At 37.4% G+C, this 21,245-nt stretch overlaps 1 protein-coding gene across 1 annotated transcript in view; it reads right to left on the bottom strand.

Moving 5' to 3' along the window:
* Positions 1–12,877: 12,877 nt before the first annotated feature.
* Positions 12,878–21,245, bottom strand: part of POGLUT3 (protein O-glucosyltransferase 3) — a 14,689-nt gene continuing 6,321 nt past the window's right edge. The window contains exons 4-9 of the mRNA XM_031066038.1: positions 20,365–20,581; positions 18,828–19,024; positions 17,647–17,841; positions 16,556–16,660; positions 15,260–15,716; positions 12,878–14,609 (exon numbers count right to left, since the gene is read on the bottom strand). Coding sequence (XP_030921898.1) covers positions 15,591–15,716; positions 16,556–16,660; positions 17,647–17,841; positions 18,828–19,024; positions 20,365–20,581 — 840 coding nt within the window. The 3' untranslated portion in view covers positions 12,878–14,609; positions 15,260–15,590. The remainder of the gene's footprint in view (positions 14,610–15,259; positions 15,717–16,555; positions 16,661–17,646; positions 17,842–18,827; positions 19,025–20,364; positions 20,582–21,245) is intronic.

Genomic DNA, 21,245 nt, shown 5'->3' with positions numbered 1-21,245 from the left:
GTGCTGCCTGAAGCTGAGCCCATAAAGTGGGTGATGGCTGAGCAGTGTGGGGCATTGGGGGTCCAGCTTGCTTGACCCATGGCCCTCGGGCTCCCTCACCCCTTTGTAATTTAGCAATAAAGGCAAAGACTTCAGTTAAGCAAAATCCCAGGTGAATTCCATGGTTCTTTAGGGCTTAGGGCTGATGCTGCAGACAAGCCCTGTGGTTTGGCTTCATCTTCCCTAAAAGCAATACTGACTGTGACATCCCCTCACAACATCCTGTCCTGAGGAACTTGTATGTTGTGAACTGCCAGAAGTAAAGCAAACAGCCTGGGACAGAGAGAGAACAATCACAGTTCAGAAGGGATTACTTTGCAGGCTAAATGTATTTAAGTAAATGTTACTGAAACAGGTTAAAGATTAAAAAATCCTGATAATAAGAGCTAAAAATAAAGGATCCGTTTGTAACAACTATTTCAGCTTTTAGTATAAAGTTTGAGCATTAATTCAGCAATCTACTGTGCAGAAGCCTTGTGCTGTGCTCTGAAGTAATGTATTCTGAAAAATTAAATTATTGTAAATTCATTTTGAGCAGGACATTGACATTTATAAACAGCAGAGTCCACTATAAAAGCAGCTGACGAACTGACATTTGCTTTTTCAGTCAGGCAGTGTTTGTTTAGTCAGTTTTTCTGCTGAAATTACAACTCCACATCACAATGGAGTAGAGAAGATATAAACAAATACTAGAAAAATGACCACTTAGTCTTTGTATCCATTGAATAAAGGTCTGTCTCAGAGAAAAAGTGAACTTACTGGGGTTACATCTGGTCCTGATATGAAATCTGCTTCTCCTTCTTGAAAGGGAGTAAAAGCCTCTGTTCCACAGAAGTTATGGTGTGAATACGGATCATATTGTGACTTAATAAACTGGAAGTCTAAACAAGAGTGGAAACAAAAGTAAATATATAATGTACATCTTTAAAATGACACTATACATATACCTGCTACAAATCCTTATAACACTAACTTAAAACTTTAAAACAACCAAATAAAATCCAAGCTAGAGACAGTTGTATTTGTGCTGCAGAAATGGAGATATAAGCAAATTCAATTTCCTTAAGGTGGCTCATCTAACAAAGTAGTTTCTGTAATTATGAGACATATCTGATAATCAATGCTCTGGGGTTTGAGTCTTTTTTTTTTATACTTAATATTTTCCACTTCATATTGTTCCATAGTTTAAAGTGAAAAATTATTCCTCACAAAAAAAGTTTGTTTGCAGATTTTTTTCTAGACAACAGCGAGTCCTAAATCACCTCAAACAATTTTAATCATCTCAGTGTAAAGGAAAGGAGAATTTGGGTCTTTATATGATTTTGTTTTGGTTTTTAGACTTGCCTCACAACCTTAATCAGTTTATTATGTTAACACACCTATGCATTGCATAATGCATAAGTAGATCAAACACACTAAGAGCCCTTTGGCTATGTCAAAACACAGAAACTGATGCCCTATCAGCACACAGCTGTCCTACCAGTGTAATTAAAACCAGTTTGAAATCAATTTATTTAGGTCTGTGAAAAGCACTGTGGGTGCAAACCTCCATGTGACACACATGTCATTATAATTATCTCTTCACTGTTCCCCTTAATTCGGTGATTTACACACAAGGTCTTGTAAAGCACTGACAATACATGAGAGATTGTGTTAAGGCAGACATTATGTACAGAAAGATGAACACAAACCTTTGAGCCTCTGCTCCTCCTCAGGATATGCAACAATTACTTCAAGCAAAAGTGTCCTGTCATCATTCAGCTCCAAATTACCAGCTTTACTTTATGTAAAACATGTCAGTCAGCTTGTGGGCTCCCTGTTCTTCTCAACCACTTTCCTTCTCACTCCTACACTATTTTCTGAGTCTTTGTTCTAATGGTTATAAAGTACAATTTTTTTTTTTAAATTTCCAAAGCCCTTACTGAATGTGGCTCTCAGGCTGTCCCTCCCCTGCTTCATTCATTGTTTTCTGTTTTCATTAAAGCATCTGCATTACAGTTGTAGCTGAGGGGTCTTTTTATACCTTGTTGCTATGAAAGAACTACTCATCTCTTAATTTTAGGCATGCTTGAAGCTTTTAAAGTTAAATAATGCTTTAAGAATTTGCATGTCTACAAAACGATTTTAAGAAACTAATATGATTGTATTAAAAATGATGATATAAAAATATTTTTATATTTCTGTTGCATTTTCCAATTACTCTTTATTAGAACTATGAGTATCTCAGTACAGGAGTGATCCAATCGACTACACACCAAGGAGTTTAATGGATTTCTTAACTGGAGGAGGAGGTTGTTACAACATGTTGTCTATATAAAAATAAGTAATTTACTTTTATTGCTGGCTGTCGCAATGCATTTAACATATCCAGTTTATGAATAACTCATTATTTTGATATTGGTCTTCCAAGTCTCTCTATGAGGTAACTAGAATTTACTGAAAATGCATTCTCATCCACTTAGAAACCACTTCCTTGTAGAGTTGCTCATTTTTTTTATGATTTATACTCGCAGATTCAAAAAAACCAGCTGGTTTGTATTAAAGATTCATGATACCACTCCCATGTATTGATGTATGGCCTTTGTCAGTTTTTTGGGGTTTTTTACAAGAACACATTATTTCCTAATATTGGAAGTGTTAAATAGAAAGAAAGTTCTGCAAAGGACTGAATTTGCAGCCATTGATGAATTGTTTCTCTCCAAAAAGTACAGTCAGAACCAAAATAAACTTAATCCTAAAATAATTAATGCACCATGCATTGGTGTTACAATCTTGCTTAACAAAGCCCTATGCCAACAATAAAACTCAATAAAACCAGTCAAATCCTTAGAGTAATTCAAAAGTATAGATGTACCTAATTCTTCATTTTCCTTGTGTATAACTGAATTGAGGTATCTAATGCCATTGGGTGCATAACCCAAAGTTAAATAAGGAAGAAGAGGTTTGAGACAGAAATCAAATCACTATAGAAGAAAAGCAGAAATTTGGTAAAAAATGGCAGACATCTGGACAATAAAATAGCTTCCTTCCAGCAATTTCAGGGGAGGCAGCCATAATACTTAGGTAAATAGCCCAAAAGCATTAGATATTTACATAGGACAATGATTTTTCATGTAATTTAAACATCAAAATCAAGAGAAAAGCATTTCATGCCTAAATCAAAGCAGACCCATGTAGTAAGATATTTCAAGTAAAAGAACATTTAAGCACCTCATACCATTTTTCAAGTCTCCCTGTAGCACCCAAGTCAGAAGCCTACACTCCACAGGCTCCCTCTGTGGCTGCCAGAGCTGGAAGGGTTCTTCCCCACAGCAATTTTAAAAGAGCCAAGATATTAATTGCCCTGTGGAGATCTCAGTTTCTTCCTGCCGACTGCAGAAGAACCTTGAACAACTCTTCCTGATGTATCTCTGCCAAGGGACCAAAGACAGGTGGAATAAATCTGGACATCGAGAGCCTGCCATAAGAATCAGGTGTGGCTGAAATCAACAGAGAAACTAAGCTTGACCTGGGGGGAAGGGGGAAAAAAAAAAGCTGTGGTTTAGTAAAAGCAGAATCCCCACAAATCTCTAAGTCAATAACATTGACTTGAGAGTGGTTAGCACTGCAGAGATTGAGGATTTGGGAATCTAGTTTTATCCACTTTGAGTTGCTTTGCTGAACACATTTAGTGAATGCAAATGTTCTTAATGCTTTCATGCAGTGGCAATTTTGTGCATCGAGAATGAATACCACAGAGAATTCCCCATATGGTAAAGTGATGCTCCCAGTACCTCAGTACCTAGCCTGATTTTGATGACAGTGTCTGATGCAACACCTAGCAACTCTGTCTGCAAGGAAAGATAATGATCTGTAATGCTTGCATCCTACAGAGAAATTAGGTCAGAAAGGATTTTACTGTGGATATTCTGCTTCAATTACTTGGCAGTACTTGCAGAAACAGGCTCTTGATCAGGTTTAGGCCCTTTAGTAGAGAAACTAGAAAACTTGCAAAGCATAGTGAGGTTTCTAGCAGGCAGACAAAGCTGCCTAAAGAATACAGCATCTTCAGTCTCCCAAGAATAAGCAAAGGAAGTCAACTTAGCCTATAAATATTTTCATAATTATCAAGCAGCTTTCAAGTGGCTTGTAAGAGATGAATTCCAGCCCGTCATAATTAACTCTAAAAGACAGCTGCCTTCTGTGTGCTTAGTTTCTTCTGTTCTTCCTTCCCTTTAGTTTTGTCTTTACTTTGATGTTCAGCTTTGTTTTCCCTTGGATCACAGTTTCAGTTTTCAACCTCACAGTGCATCCATAACTGTGGGACCCAGAAAAGACTGGGGGCAATCAAAAATAACTGTCTGGTTTCAATTACTGTAATGAGCCTGATTTTACAACCCTATGCCACAACTATAAAGCAGTGGGACAGCCAGTAGTGGAACCCAACAGGCCACTCACTAGTAGAATGCATCTTACTTTGCATTGCACTCCCTAACTTGTACAGCCCTCATCTCCTGAGGGCAAATGCTCCTCACCAGAAGAGGAAGATCTGTTCCTCTAATACCTGCAGGTTCTTTGCTGTAAAGGAATATATGAGCACCCTGCAGAGAAGTGGAAAAATACAGAAAAAAGGTCTTTCTAACTTACTGTTGTGGAAAAAGCTGTGAACAGATTTTCCTATTCCAACCTTAGATAATTTTAGAACTTGAAATGGTCTAATACATCATATTAATGTAAGAGAAACTGAACACATTTTTAGAAGAAATAGTTTCTTTTTACCTTAGAATAAGCTAATAGTGAAAAAGTTCTTACAGAGAAGTATGTATCAGTATAAAGTACAGTCCCACATTCACTACATAGAAAGCAGGTTGAAATAGAGCATCTAGATCCCTGAATTTATTTTTCCTGAAAATAACCACTGGGTGAAACTCAGCTCTTTTTCTCCAGCTTAGAATTTACAGAGGTACTCTGAAAAATAATGTTTTAGTCCTACACAACTTTCTGTTTCAATAAAATTAGCTCATCATATCCACATCGTTTTCTAAGCTAATTCTTCTCTAGCTATAAGTAACTACTTGTGACCCTTGACGAATTCTTTTCCTCCTCCTTTTTAAGTAATAAGAGAGGATATATGTATAATTGATGAATTAGAGTCATCTGATGGACAAGCAAGTATGTATAAAGAGTCACCTCTGTAAGTACATGACTGCATTAAAAACAAAAGACATGCACAGAAGGAAAAAAGCAGAAATAACAAAAGACAAAGCAGGAATAACAAAAGGCAAAGCAGGAATAATGAAAGGCAAAGCAGGCAGGAGCAGGTTTGTGAATGGTCTTTCACAAGAGCTGGTCCAGAAAACAGGCTTGGGTACCATGAGAGAGCAGAAAGGAGATGAGAGGTGAACAGGACACCAGTGAAAGTTTGTAACAGCTCTGTGATCATCCTTGAAGATGGGATAAACACGATTTGGGGTTCTCAGGCACATGTTGTGACTCGTGGGGTGTCCTGTGCAGGGCCAGGAGCTGGACTCCATGATCCTTGTGGGTCCCTTCCAACTGGCAGCTTTCGAGATCACAGAAAGCCATCCCTGACAATGAAACTATCCCCATTCTCGATTTCTGGGTCCATGTATCTTTCCTTTCACCAAACAGTGCTTGTTTTCCCCTCAGCCTGACAGTCAGGTGTAAGCTGCAACACAAGCTGAAACTTGTGTCATGGCTTGACAAATGTGCTTCCCACCAGCTGGGAATGAGCAGAGAAATCCATCTTTTGCTTTGAGGATCAAGCCAGGAGGAGGGGGTGACTCACAGGGAGCTGTCACTCCCACAGCAAGCCCTGTCTGCTCCAGGCCCAGGGTGTCTGGTGGCTGCCAGGGAGTGACTCTCGGTCATTTTTTCAAAAATTTAACGATTGTTTAGTATGATACTTCTCTTACTGAATAGTTCTAGAGTTTAAATTAAAGTTGCATCAAGAACATTCAGGAAGGAGAGCATTGGTGAGTATCTTCCCTGTCAGAATATCCAATTACTTAATAACAGAAGAAAACAATACGTACTGCCAACAAAGTAAATTCTGTCCCAGCGTTCAATGACAGCTCTAGACATGCAATTGAATCTCCCAATAGATCATTTTAAAATGGATGTATATATCCATTTGTATTTTTGTGTAATGTCCATCAGTTTGGTAAGTAAGCAGAATCTCTATTTCTTAAATCAGAGATTACCAGATAAGAAAATAAATACATTGATTTCTGGATAGCCTGTGACCAGTTAGATATGGTAGCAGCATGTGTACTACTTTGACTTGCTTTGTCAGTAATGTGAAGACCTGAGAGATAACTATCATATTCACACTGCTGATCCAGCCCCAGGTAATGGGAAATTTTAAATGTATCAGAGAAAGAAGAAACTTTATTTCATTTTAATTTATTAATCCTTCTTATCATGTAGCATATTATCCTGTATTGTTTAATTTGTCACAGGCAAAAAAAACCTGAAACAAACCAAACCCTAAAGTTTTTTTAGTTTAAAATAAAAAAACATATATGGGTAGTGCTGTTAGATCAGCTAGATGGATAAAACCAGGTAAATAAAAGAGGAGAATGCCTGTACTGATTAAGCCAGGAGATACTGTTCCATAAAACCTGTTGCCTTTTATATAACAAAGAGTTTCAAAATCCTTGATTGAAGAAGAGGACATAAAGCACAGGAGAAAACACACCCTAGATTTGCTGATGATATTGCAACTTCTTTTCAAAGACAAAGACTTTGAAACAGTGATCAAAAAGCTGTGAAAGTAATAGAAAGTCTGTTTGAAAGCAGGCTAAACTACGCTCACAAGATAGCTTTTGAAACTACTCAGGCCAGTTGCAAGACACAGCTCTTGCCAGAGGCCCTCATCCCCATCAGTACTCCAAATTAAAATTTATTACAGAAAGCAATTACATGTAATTTAACATTAAATTAAAATGCAAAGCTAAATCCAGACAAATATTAGTCTGACAATATAGGGAAAATACAAATGTAGGTGCATTATTACACAAATAAGGCAGCTGTAACTATAAATATATGGCATTGTTCCATGGAAAACCAGAGGACCCTGTAATAAGCATTGGTTTAACTGAAAATACAAGGGCTGATTTCCCTGCTGTGAGTGAATGCTTGATCCTGGGTAAGTGCCAGGAAAGCTGTCACGGCTCTCAGACCTTGAGATATCAGCCAAGGGAATAGCTGCTGGCTTCATGACGGGAGCAAGTGCTCCTGGGAAGTGAAACACTACTTTTGTAACTCATGATTGCTTTGCTTTGCTTGCTTTCTTTCCCAAAGGAAAATCTGCCTCAGCAATTAGTGAACTACTGATCCTTCATGAATCAATGATTTTTTTCAAGAAGGGGAAGAGGAGAAATTTTATAGGTTTAGATTCAACTCAATATACAATATTTTGTGTGAAAGGGAGTCTTAGTTTGGTTTTGTTTTGTCTTCTTTTCAGGCAACCTCTTTTAAGCCTTTGAGCACTATCAGAATACATTTATTTAATCAGAAAATGCTTATTTCCCATGCAATTGGTGAGTATGGAAAATTTTAACCATTTATTAACTTGGGATAATGTAGTATAGTGATCCACTTCAAGAAGTCCAAAATTAATAATATGGTTAATTAACACTGTTTTGCAGTAAGAGCCAGACCATTTGAATGGAGAAGCCCCAGGAAATGTCTGATTTTTTTCTTATTAAATTGGGTTACTTAAGTGACCAGTATCATAACATATTTTCTCTTTTTCTATAGAATTAAGAATTTTTCAGGAACAGACCATTTAGTTCTCAGAAATAAGTAGGAGACTACAATCTGATAGGATGCAATTTTCAAGGGCCAATTTGAGTTCAGTGGGTGTTGATGTGGCCTCCATTGCCCTGAAAATGACAGTTCATCATCCACATTCATGGGGCTCTTCGTATCTGGGCAGAGGTTGTTAAAATTTTACTTGATGGTGCAACCATGAGAAATAAATCTAACTGACAAGGAACTAAATTTCATCTCCATAGCTTTGCCAGTTACGCATCTAATTTCTTATTTGCTTTAGGGTTTTAGCTACTCTTGACAAATGATGGAGTGGTTCAAGGGAATTGATTGAGGGGACAAATTGTTAAGCTATCAAGTTCTTAGAAATAGGAATCTGCTTAGCTGGATTTAGATGTCCTGTGTCTTAACCCTAAAGATAAGCAAGTTAATTTTTCACTTGTCTACGAACAGTAGGTGCTTTTCCCTTAATTTTTCCATTGGTTCAGGTAACCTTTAAGACCTTATCTATTGTTACAAATCCAAATGCACTCAGCAAAAACCCAATGCTGTTCATTCTACTGGGACCAGAGTCTGGTGTTTCTATGGGAACATAATTTGTATTCCCCATCAAAAGTGATTTTTTTAATGGCCTCCTTAACAAGATAATCCATCAAGGAACTGGTGACAACTGCACCCAGTAACCTACTTAACAGATCCAGTTTGACAACAATTACACATTATTGCGTGTCATCAAGGCAGGGTGTAACTTGATATTAAATATAGCAAACACATTTGACAGTGGACCACAGCTGCCTGAGAAGGTTGAAAGTGGTGACTTCTGAGCAGAAGAATTGTTTGGCTTTGGGGTAATACTGACTTGGGACTGCAATGGAGAAAACATCTACTGCATATGAGGGTAGTCCAGTCATCACCAGATTCAAGTAAAGGCTTGAGTTTTTGGATGGTACTCAGAGCTGTGTGCTCATGAAGGACTTCCTGAAGAGTTTATTTCATTAGATTCATAGGATAGGCATATGATGGTAGAGGAGACCTAGAGGAGACCTCATTCAAGTTGGCATCTTAAGTGAACACGCTGCCTATTCTGAGTTGATCGGTTCAAGTTTTACAGGGAAAAGACAATTTTCCCATGTCTCTCTCCATTTTGAAATTAAAAAATCGATTCATAGTGTGTGTTTCTGTGACTGGAATGGAACTGCAATGAGAGAAATATTTCATATATATAAAATGCATATACCTTGCAAAAGAGTAAAGTAATAGCTATTAACGGTTCCAGTGAACAATTCACTATACAAATAGTATTATTAATGTTCAGTAAAAAGTCACAGTTTTTCTGTATTTTTGGGAATATTTTGACTTGAGACAACATTTTATCCCAGGGAAATTTGCCATCCCACAGGTAAATCAGAATTTGGAAACTACTTCACAAGAAATACTGAAAATGATTCTGCATCTTATCAATGTACTACCTTTATTTAAATATTGCCAAATATTTACAACTGTTAGAAAGTCATAATCTAAATGATCTCTATCAGACAGTCATAATCTAAGTGATCTTTAAATGCTTGGTGTTTTTAAAGAGTCAAAAGTTAATTTAGTACCAATCAGGTATTTAAAATTCACACCTACATTTCAGGTTCAGTTACAGGAAGTTCTGGATCAGTCTGACTGTTAGTTACCTTACAGACACAAATAAATCCTTCAGGGAATAGAGGAAATACCAAGGTCTAAATAATATGAAACGGTTGTAGTGTGAAAAGGCATGCTGGAGTTTGTCAGTGAGAGTTAGTCCACATTTAAAGTTCCTTTGTTCCTAAGGCAGAAGAAAGCAGAATTTATTGGCAGAGATGCAGCTTCTATCAGTAACACACATTCCTGACATTTTCTAAATAACCCACCTTGCCAAAAAGCCTAAATAAACTTCAGGACATTTGGCAGAGCGAGCTGAATCTCTTCACTAAAGGATTTTGCTTGAGTGCTTATGTCAGACGTATCTCGTCTTCTTGATTCTTCTGTTTCTTGTGTTTTAGCAAATAAAATCTTATATAATCCAGGCTCTAATTTTCACTGTTTTGAATTATCTAATCTTGGACATCACTATCAGTGTACAGTAACATAGAATAGTTTGTTCCTGAAATATTTCTTCAAATTAATTTTGCTTATAAAGTGCTTTGCCTTCACTACAAAGAACATATCAATGTATCTGTAATAGGCATCTTTTTAAAAAAGAGTAACAACTTTTACCTGCAGAGTGGTTTTTGTTTGGTTTGGGATAATAATGTTTCTTTTTTTCATTCATCAAATGAAATGAATTGTGCTGACAAAACTACCTTCTTCCCGAGGTAAAAGCTGATGGTCCTGAGTAAAAAAAAATCATCATTTGGAAGAAAACCCAGTTTTTATTTTAACCTATTTTCAGTGTGAGAGAAGATTTCCATGTAAAAATTAGTAAGATACTCAAATACCTTTCTATTGCAACAGTGAAAAATTTGCTGAGAGCAACATGCAAGATGAAATCAGGTGTTGGACCTGCAGGATATTAATGTGGTAGCAATCATTTTAGTTTATTGTGGGTATCAGCCATGAGATGGCAGATTTCTGCAGCTGGAGTGATGAAACAGTTTGTCTGGGCATTTTGGGAGACAAAGAACAGCTGAAAGTGTGGCTACTGTTGATCCAAAGATAGGCAAAATCATCTGCTAATGGTAAAGGACCTCTTTGAGTCACATAAGCTACAGGGGAAGTTGAGTCTGACAAGTGCATCTTGAATTGATCTTTCAGACAGGTTCCATCCAGGATAATGTACTTTGTGGGTTTTCAGCAGGCAGGTTATCATGTCTCACCTGTCCTGTATGGGTAGGCCCTTCTGGCATTCTGCTGAGCTGACTTGAGTCTCTCCACTCTATATTGCAAACCTGTGGTACAGATGGATCCTGACTGATTTTAGTGTTGGGAGTTGAGAGGGGAATATGTCATGCTCATTCGCCAGTGACCTATGGATTATGCTGACATTTAAACATATGTATAACTTATTAAATACATTAATATTCTCATTGTCTGTTTAAAAACAATTACTTTGATGGTTCATAACTGTATTCACAATATTTTACAATTGTCTCATACCTGTAAAGTATATATGCAGCTTCTTGAAAGAGCAGGTCTTGCACTTTCAGTCCAGGCCTGCAATGCCAAATCAATGTATCTCACTTCTGCCAAATCTTCTGTGTACTGCATGACTAGGATATATTGTGATAATGTATATTAGTAAGGTAAATTATAATATTATACATATTAATATTATAAAAGTACAATTAATATTAATATATAACTTTCTAGCCTTACAAGCCAACACAAAAATATGTGCAAAACTTTGTCAGTATTAGCAAGGGAGACGTAACCACCAATAGTGTCAAAAGTGTCAGCACTTGAAGACACTCAAGAGCTGGGTTCATCCTCCTGCTGTGTGACTAGATAAATGCTTGTTGTGTGACTGAAAAGCAGTTCATAGAATAATGAACATCTGGAGGTCACACAGAACAAGCTTCATCTCCTCGGGGATAGCAGTTTAGGATTCTTTTTCCCTTATCTAACTGGAGTTTCCCATGATGCAGCTAGTGTCTGTTGTTAGGATTTCTGCTGTGTCCCTCTGAGAAGTCTTCTCTCTCTAAGGCTGACCTAACCCTGCTCACTCAGCTTGTCCTCACACCCCATGTGTCCCATTGCCTTTACCACCCTGGTGGTCCATGCTGGGTGTCAATGTATTTCTTGTACAGGGGAGTCCAAAACTGAATACAGGACTCCAGCTGCAGCCTCACAACTGCCAAGCACACCTGCCTTGACCTGCTGGCCACACTCCTGCTAGTTGATCTCCTGCTTATCATTGCTCACATGATGGGACTCACTTAAGGGATGTGCTACAGATCTTTCAAACTACTTCAAACAAACATGCAAATCATTCTTCTCCCCTTATTCTCACAGCAAAACCCAAAATTAGTGCCATAACTGTCTGCAGTATAGATTTTCCTATTAACAACTCAAACAGAAGCATTGTACTCAAAACTCAAGCATTAGTACTCATATAGCTCATTAAAATCCTATAAAACTTCTCACAGACAAGAAGATTCTCACCGTTAAATCCTGTGAACTTAAACAATATTAATATAAAATCTTGCACTTCATCACCTCCCTTACAGAAAAAAATTTTGCAAAACTACAGTGCTAAAGGAGCTGATAATATCATAGGTTTATATAATGCTTCTTTTCCTTATTATAGTTTCTTTGCAAGCTTCTCAGATGTGCTCCAACAGGTGATGTATGTTTTCCCTGTCAGCTCTCCTCCCTAACTAAATAATTTACTTTGTAATGTAGTAAATGTTGGGTGTATGCTTCCCAGCATGGATGCTTGAATCTAACATTCCATCAGACAAGCTTTGATTATAGGGTTTTTAAATTATGGATCTACAAGGCGGGCCTGGCACAATTCTGTCACGAAACCAGCACATTGATCTTGAGGTAAATATAAAAAAATACAGTCTAAAGTATATATGAAACTATATCTCCTTTATGTTCAACAGATCACGATTTACTAGTTCTCATTTCAAGACAAAATTGAGGTTGGGTATTTCCAAATGTGGGTGCCTAAATATATTAGGACATACATACAACATAAAAGCAGTGTTCATTATATGAAGGTCCACTGTTAAGGTTGAAGAAATCTGAAAATAAAGAATCTTAGGTAAGGACTCTGCCTTCCCAACATTTCTGCAAGTCAAACCCCTTCTCTGCAGATTCCTATTTTTGAAAACATTGGCCCAGGGACTATATATTATTATATACTATATACTATTTCAAACAAACAAACCTGCCTCTGTCATCACTGGTAAATCCCTGACAAAAACAGGACAGGTTTTACTCTCTATTTAAAAACTGAAATTACTATAGCAAAATTTAGTACTGTGGTATGGTAGCAGTTTTTCAAAATTAACACCAACAAGAGATTTCTACACCTTTGAACAGTCACTGTTCAATAACTACCACAGAATAATACAAAGTCCAGTCTATGTATGCAACTTAAAATTTCTATTTAATGTATGTATTACACTTTACATGCAAAACCAGGCTTCACTCAATATTTAGCATTTCCTGTAACACATCAGGCTGATGGGTATCATCCTCTCAGCAAAGTCACATAGATCTGACATCTTTTCTGGCCTGGTGGGGCACTTGTTACGATTGTTCTTCATTACAATTTAAATTGCATATAGTAGCACCAATGGAAAGAAGAGAGACTTTGCCTTACCTTCTTTTACCTTTGGAAGAGCTATAGCTATAAACTGAATCAGAGTCTCTCAAATTACTATGGACTTGTAGCAGAAGTTCCACCATCTCTCTCTATTTTTTAATTACAGCAAGAAGATTAGTACAGTCATATTTTTCAGGATATTTCTTGCCTGTGAGCCATAAAAGCATCTGTAAGGCACTCTGTTGACAAACTAGTCTTTGCTTTTGAAGTGACACTTGTTACAAAAACACTTGTTACAAAAGGACATTTTTGGCAGAGAAGAATTAAGAACAGTTTCTTTCCCTTTCTATGAGGGAAGAAAGGAGGGATAAAATATTCACATTTATTTATATTAATAATTAAAATTTTATCTGATTCTTCTTTCAGTTTGAAAGACTTCTGTTTCATGCCAGGCAAGTTTTCCTCCATAGGTATTTCCAAAGAACCATGAAGTATGTGTCATGACTTCCACTATTCTCTCCCATTTTAAAAATTACAAATGAATCACTTTTGGACTCTTGATTTGAAATATGTGGAACACTTTGTTGTTTAACCATCTTTTATTCTTACTTAACTTTGCTCAGCGTACCACCTCCATAAACACTGGTGAATATAAAAAGCACATGGCATAATGGCAAATTTCCCAAAATAAGATCACGTAATACAGTAAAAATGACTGTACACATGGAACAAAAAGAGAGCACATACTCAGTCCTGAGTGTCAGCTTCAGCAATGGAACCCTGTTCCTGAGCTTCGATGTAGAAAATTTTATGTCAGATGAGTTGAACAGATATTTATAGCCTGAAGTTCTAGGACTGGTTTTCATGCCAAATAAAAACATAACCACTATAAATATGAGTGTTAGAACCAGAACAAAGAGGATAATGGGTAGAGCAACATGATACAGGTTTTTTTCTTAACTGGCATAACGTAATAAATGACTGATGGACAGTTGCACTGATCTCTTTAGAAAGACAAAGTTCTTTCCATATTTAGCATACTGCATTTCTTCCTGTTCTAATGCAGAAATTTTATGCAATTTGCAGTGTAGAACCAAGAATGAAGTCTGCATGATGTGTAGTGCACCAAATAAATCAGACAAGTCTACTGTCTTGAAGACATCTCCATTCTTTTTAGTGTAGGGAGAATTCAGTATCCATGGAAGCTTTTATTTGACTGTAGTGAGTCAGGAGCTGCTCAGGCAGGCTGCACTAGCCAAGATGGAAACACAGAAATGGGTGCTTGTGGGCACTGGTCTTGGTATTGGTGTCTCCTTCCAGGACTATTTATGCATTTTGAAGTAGACAAACTTGGACAAAAATCAACAGAGGTATTTGGAGTTGCATCCAGGACTAGGATTCCTCTTCTCCCTCATCCAAAGGCAGACTTTATCACAAAGGTACGACAGATCCTTCTGCCCTTGTGAATTTTGCATTGCTAGCTTCATGGCTGCGCGTGAACTTCGGCAGAAGACCTGAAAACCTCTTGCCCAGTCTGGAGCTAAGGCACCCTCTGGAAAAAATGGCCTTGAATTAAACCAAGGAGGACAACCAGCTTCCCAATTGCTTTACATGGACTCTAACCCTAGACTGTTACAAGAGAATTAAACCGAGCTGGTCTAAAACTCTGCTAAATCTAAAACAAATTTCAGATTTCATGTAGTCCAGAATACTGTGGATGGTATTGTTGAACTGAAGATATCAGTGCTTCCCTTGGCACGAAATTCCCAAGTCCTTTTGTAGAACTGTGACTACATTTACAGACAGTCACAGGAAGGGAACATGTTTTCAGAGTGGTGACTTGGCACCTAAGGCACTGTGACAGCTAGAGAGTCTGTTTTAAAGCAATATTTAACTCTGGTGATTCACAGCCATGATGCTTATAAACATATTTTTCTAATCTCTCCCCCTGCTCTCCATTTTCCTCTAAAATTGATGAGTGTTATATCATGTTGTCTCTTACCTGTCATAAACCACAAAATAATCTGAAAGCATGACCAGATCTGATATCTGTAAATCTCAAATATTCATTTTCTTTGTCTAGTTCGAAAATTGTTTTGCATACAAGAAACAATCTAATACTGAGGTAAACTTTTTGAAGAAATCATAACACTGTTTCAATGTATCATAAATGCTCCTTTAGAATAACTTGCACTGACTCACGGCAAGATCTTTTGCAGTGACTAGTTCCTCACAAAACTTCGGTAAATAGGTCCCATCTGCAGCAGCTCTGTGCTCTGCTTCCTGATGATGCAGTACATTAAACAAATCCCCCAGACACTCCCCACTGCAGGCTCACTGTCTGTCTGGTGGTGGTCACGGAGCCAAAACTGTGAGAACCAACATTGTAGATCAGAATGAGCAGGAAAAATGGTATGAAAATACAAGAAGAATACATAACTAGCAATGCCTGCTACTGCATAAGAGTCTTAGATTTCACAGCTTAATTTCTATTCCTGCATTTTAAGTGGGTAATTTTCTCCATCCAGTACAGTTACAGATCTTCCCTTAAAGGCTTTTTCCTATGGCAAGTGCACACTGAGTCCCTGTCATCAGGCTGAGGTACAAGTTCCATTCCATCCCGTATTTCAGGTTTGCTGGCTTGGCGTTCGGCATATTTCTGAAATATGTAAACAACATTTAAGAATACTATAAGCACCAACATATAATTCATGAAGTAGAATTCTCCTCCTCCCTTCCACTAGAAGCCTACCTTTATCCAGGCTCCTTATTCCATTGTTCACAGCCTCTGCACAAGGTGTCTTTGTAACACACCTACTAATGGGCTACATTGCCTCTGAAAACCTCCTGTCATGTTTCTGCCTATTATTATGGTAACTTGAATATTTTCATCATCTGTGCCTAACCACTTTATGCAGATAAAGCATAAAAATGTCATTTTTGTACACTGAACAGTTCCATCCTTTGTGTTAACCTGTGGCTGGTGAAGCTGACATCTAACTGCACAGCAGTCCAGGCAAAAGATACTTTCAGAGAGGAGAAGCTTTGTTCACTAGAGATTTGCATTTTCTAAGGAAGAAATGACTACTGGGCCTGCTTCATCCCCTACACTCTACTAGTCACACTTCTGGAACTTCCTTTCCAAATATTCATTGTTTTGTAGTAGAGTAGCTCATGATGTAAGTGTGAGAAGCATGAGGGGAAAAAGAAAACTGGATATACAGATTATCTCCTATGGAGATCTACTGGAAACCAAATACCAAGTGACAATGATAACAGGGCTGACTGGGGAAGGGGGCAAAAAAAATTTCCTGATTCTGTAAAATAACCATTATGCCAGGTAGCTTCTTTAATTAAAAAGCAGGGTTTAGCAAAGTTCTTCACACTGATCTCCTATGAATAAAATGTCTGCTATTGATTTAAGTAAGGACTGAATATGAAGTTTGTAGCATCAGTAGCAGCTGGGGGGACAGTAATAAAGTGATCTATTGTACTCACCTGGAGCACTTTATAATAGTAGCAGTAAAACCTGTGAGGCTGAAGTAATTCTCTTGCCATTAGTTGTCCTTGTTTAGCAATTTTTCTTGCTTCCTCATCATTTTCCTTGAAAATTCAGATAAAACAAATGAATAACAGAGCAACTCGAAGCCTGACAAGCATTAGAAGTTTTATTAAATGGGCTATTCAAATCTGCAAAATTAACTACAATTACTGGTAGATTGCAAAGGCATTATTAAAATTGCAGATTTGTTTAAAAATACTGGATTGCTTTTATTGTCACTACTGCTACCTTAGAGCTATCAATAACAACTTTCATGACTAACTGTACAATTTTGAAAACTCAATTGATTACTGCTCTACCATTTTGTCCAAGTCTCAAGCCTCTTCAAAATCAGTTCTGATATCTCCCAGACCTACTTAGTTTTACAGAGGACAAAACCACATCTTGTCCTCTCCAATGCAATGGAATACAATGTCTTCTTTTTAAAAATAAGTGCATGAATTCATGTACCTATTCTCAAGCTTTTTAGGTCTATGTTGCAAAGCTTTTAGTACTCTCCTCTGATTCCTTAGGTAGAATTGCAGTACACTCAGAAAATAAACTCTTCCTGTGTTTTTTTAACCTTAACAGCACTTTGACTTAAAGCACAAATGGTGTTTTCTATCACAGAATTGTATCTGTTTGCTTACAGGATCCCAGCCTCGCACTCTGAGCATGTTACAGAGAGCAGCAATTTTTTGTACATTCAAACAGAACATGCAGTAACTTCTGCTCTAGTCAGGGCCTAAAAAAGCTATAGCATTAATTAAGTAGTATCTAGGAATCTGGTTGTTTCTTTCACAATTACCTTAATCAGTATGCTAAGGCTCTGACTCATGAACTCTTCTGCCCATACTTAAAATGAACACTGAAGTACTGCTCTAAATAGAGATGGTTATTTCAAATAAGGCCTTCCCATTTTATACTAACAACAAAATGTACTTCCTTTATTCCAGGATCTCAATAGATATATGTGTAAACAGAAAAGAAGAGACTATTAAGATAAATTTGTTCATCACTTTGAACTTGAATCAATAAAGGAACTTACCTTAGCCCATTTTATTTTCTCTAGCAAGTCCTCTAAGTTTCTCTTAACTGGAACATAATGTTTCCAAGGTTTTAATCCAATATAAAAGTGTTCATAGTACTGGGAATCTTGCTTCAATACCAGGCTGTCACCCAGCAAGAGGTATGGAAACCTGTAAGCTGCTACGGTGCCATCTACATTCACTTGGTATTTGTACTACAACGTGAAGAGAGAGGAAAAAATGTGAAATGTTTGTATCAGAATGGGAACAATGACTGCCTAAATTATTACTTTAACAGGCAAGAAGTAATCATGTTTATTCATTTTCATCTTCAAACTCGTTTCAGTGTTAAGCATGTGTAGTTTCATGGTCTTCTGGATAATATAATGGAAAACAATTTGTTTTCAACACGAGGTTGACAGTCAAGAACCTTTGTGTCACATGAGCAGCCTGATGGGTATCCTATTGAAATGTCCTGGGATAGAGCAAGGGCTACAGCAGGGAAGGAAATAAAACTAATCTATACTTCAATTCAAACAGAGTAAATTTATTCTGACTTAATATTATTATATAGAATAACCTGAAACATATTATTATATAAAATAAGCTGAAACATAATACTAGAAAGAACCATGAATGTAATGCCTTGGAAGATGTTCTTGGCTGTTACAGCATTTCTGAAATACTGAACTTCAGAACAGAATTTCAATTGCTATATATTTTAATGGCTTTATATAGGATTCTGTCCCCTTTATTTTTTATATCTCTCTTGCAGTAGAATTTGTATGTTAAAGTACAACAAAAACACTCATCTCTTTTTCTAATTTGTTACTATAAAGACTCTTTCAGACATCCATAGTGTACTTGAAACAGCTGTAAGTTGTGTCCATCGTTTTCATATTTACCCCAAATCAAAGAAACCCTGATGGTGAGAAATCCAATTTCCCGGTCTGTTAAAACATAAAAATAAACCAAGATGTCTCTCTAAAGGTCTTTCTTGGCTTTCTTTACAAGTGTGTCACACTAGGACATTGATTACAGGTGGTTTATCTACTCTGCATGGACCTGTGCTCCTATAGCAGCATAACTGGTTTGTTTACTGAAAAAAATTAACAAAAGAAGGCTTTGTCTTTTCAGCTGAAATTAATTATTTGAAATAATTAATTTCAAAATTAATCTGAAACTATAATTTTATTACTACCTTAAAGAAGTCAAAGAAGCCCATCAGCTGAGCCTTCCCCAGCTCTTTTTCTTTTTCTCTGAAGAAGAAATATCCAGTTATTCCAGCATCTAGTAGTTCTGGATTTTCCTTGGATAATTTGACAAGATGGAGACGTTCTTCTCGGCTGTCTCGACCTCTGAATAAAGCCCTCTCAGTTTTGTTTTCCCAGAAGGGGCCTATGAGCAGCGAATGATTAGGCAAAAGCAAACAGCAGTTAAATGTTCAGGATCTGTTCAAGGCAAATAAGGAACTTGGTTTGAACTTGGTATTACTCTTGGAGACATGGTAGGATAGGCATGGTTCCCCACAACCACTTATTAATCACAGGGTTAAAATCCCAATTCTGGTTTGAATTTTGGGATGAGAAACTCATACAAGGAAAATCAGAGAATTGCTTTTCCACTCAACAATTTTGTATTTCAATAACTTCAACTATCTTGAAAGCTACCTAAGGGATTATAATAAAATACATAAGGAAAATGCTAATAATTAAAGCAATTCTCTATTCATAAAGCCTGCCACAAAAACCTAATTTCTTTAGCAAAATCCACCTCTGTTACCCAGCAATTTAGGAGGTCCTTGAAGAACCACTTAATGATGCCTTAAAAAAGAAAATAAATGGCTATGTTGTGTCTTCTAAACACTTAGCAAGACTCTGAAACACTTAATCTCTGCTTACTGCATTAACTATGCCCTTCCTCACCTTTCAGCTGAAAATTCCCCTAAAGGACCTACTAAATGGAGTAGTCTCTTACTGTCTCCTATTTGGAAAAGCAGCTGTACTAAATCAGTAAGCACACAATGCCTCTAACTGATCATTTAGTTGAAATATTTAATTTAAAAACTAATAAAGAAAAGAGGAACTGAGAACTAATTAAATAAAAAGAAGTAACTTTCTACTCCAGTTTTACTCCTTAGGTATTGCTTACGCCATTTGTTTGATCCCTAAGAATTCTTTAATTCCCTGAGGGGGAGGAAGACACCTGTCACTGAAGCTGACTCCTCCTTCAAAGCCAGAAAAGCAATTCAAGAGATCTCACTCAGTGATATTTCTTCATATAGACAACGTTTTCTAATTTGAAAGAGGCTGCAGCATCGTATCAGCTTATTTCTTTCAGGATTCAAATTAAGTTTTTGTAAACAGAACATTGGGCCACAACACAGTCAGGAAAAGGGTTACTATTTGATTAGAAGAAACATATTTGAGCCTTTTCCTGAGGAGAAAGACCTTTTAATTACATTTAGTTTTCCTTTGCCAGGTCACAGTAGGCATCTTCTGGATACCTTTAATGTCAAATTCACGTTTATTGCAAACTGGACTTCTTAAATTTTGGTTCTAAATGATACACCTGCTTAGTGGCAGTGTTGAGAAGTGTTTGCAATCTGTAAAGACTAAGCTGCTTGTATTCAGAGATGTCCCAGGGCACTTTTAACTGAAGACTTCAACACATTTGAATGCAATTGCTTCTTTGACGGAAATCACAAACTCCTTTTAAACCCCCAGTCTCTAACTCACCTGTATTTCCTTGAATGGAAAGCAGATCATTGGTGACTCCACGCAGGGTTTCCAGAGTCGAGTGGGTTACATCATACGTTGGCAGGATGATATCTCTGGAATCCACAGAGCCACACCAGGAGATGACAGGGACAGGCCCAGGTGTATCATTAACCTTCCTGCGCTCAACTGGCCAGTCTCCAACATTGAGATAAAACTCCACATCAGGAAGACGAACCTAGATGTGTACCCAAGAAAGGATAATAACACAGAGAAGCTGTCTGTCACTCTTACATCCATGCCTCAGTTCTCTCATGTCACGCACTTGGTGCACCTACTGGATAGTTCATAGATTTAGCTGTGCTTAGTGCATGAATTCCAAGTTTTTCCCTGCAAAAAAGTTTGAAAGGAACACCCAGAGGCCAGGAAACAGCTCCCAGCTGGGCCTTAGCCCTTGAAGCTTTCCAAGCATTTTCATTACTGCCAATAGCAGCCCCCACACATTACTCCTAACACCCAGAGTTGTCTTGATGGAATGTCAAATCTTACTTCAGGAATTATATGTGTGAAGATACAACAACAATTGCAGTACTGCCATATTTAAATGTGCTTAGCCTGGACAAGAGATGACTGAGAGGGGATCTTGTCAATGCTCACAAATGTCTTAAGGGCAGCTGTCAAGAGGATGGGGCCAGACTCTTTCCAATGGTGCTCAGCAACAGGACAAGGGGAGACAAGCATATACTTAAACACAGGAAGTGCCATCTGAATATGAAGGAAAACTTCCTTTCTGTGAGGATGATGGGGCCATGAAACAGACTGCCCGGACAGGCCATGGAGATTCAAAACCCACCCTGGAGATGATCCTGTGCAACCAGTTCTGGGTGAACCTGCTTCAGCAG

The sequence above is a fragment of the Geospiza fortis genome, unplaced genomic scaffold, assembly GCF_000277835.1.
Source record: "Geospiza fortis unplaced genomic scaffold, GeoFor_1.0 scaffold16, whole genome shotgun sequence".
Classification (NCBI taxonomy): Eukaryota; Metazoa; Chordata; class Aves; order Passeriformes; family Thraupidae; genus Geospiza; species Geospiza fortis.
This window is presented reverse-complemented; position numbering and strand designations above follow the sequence as displayed.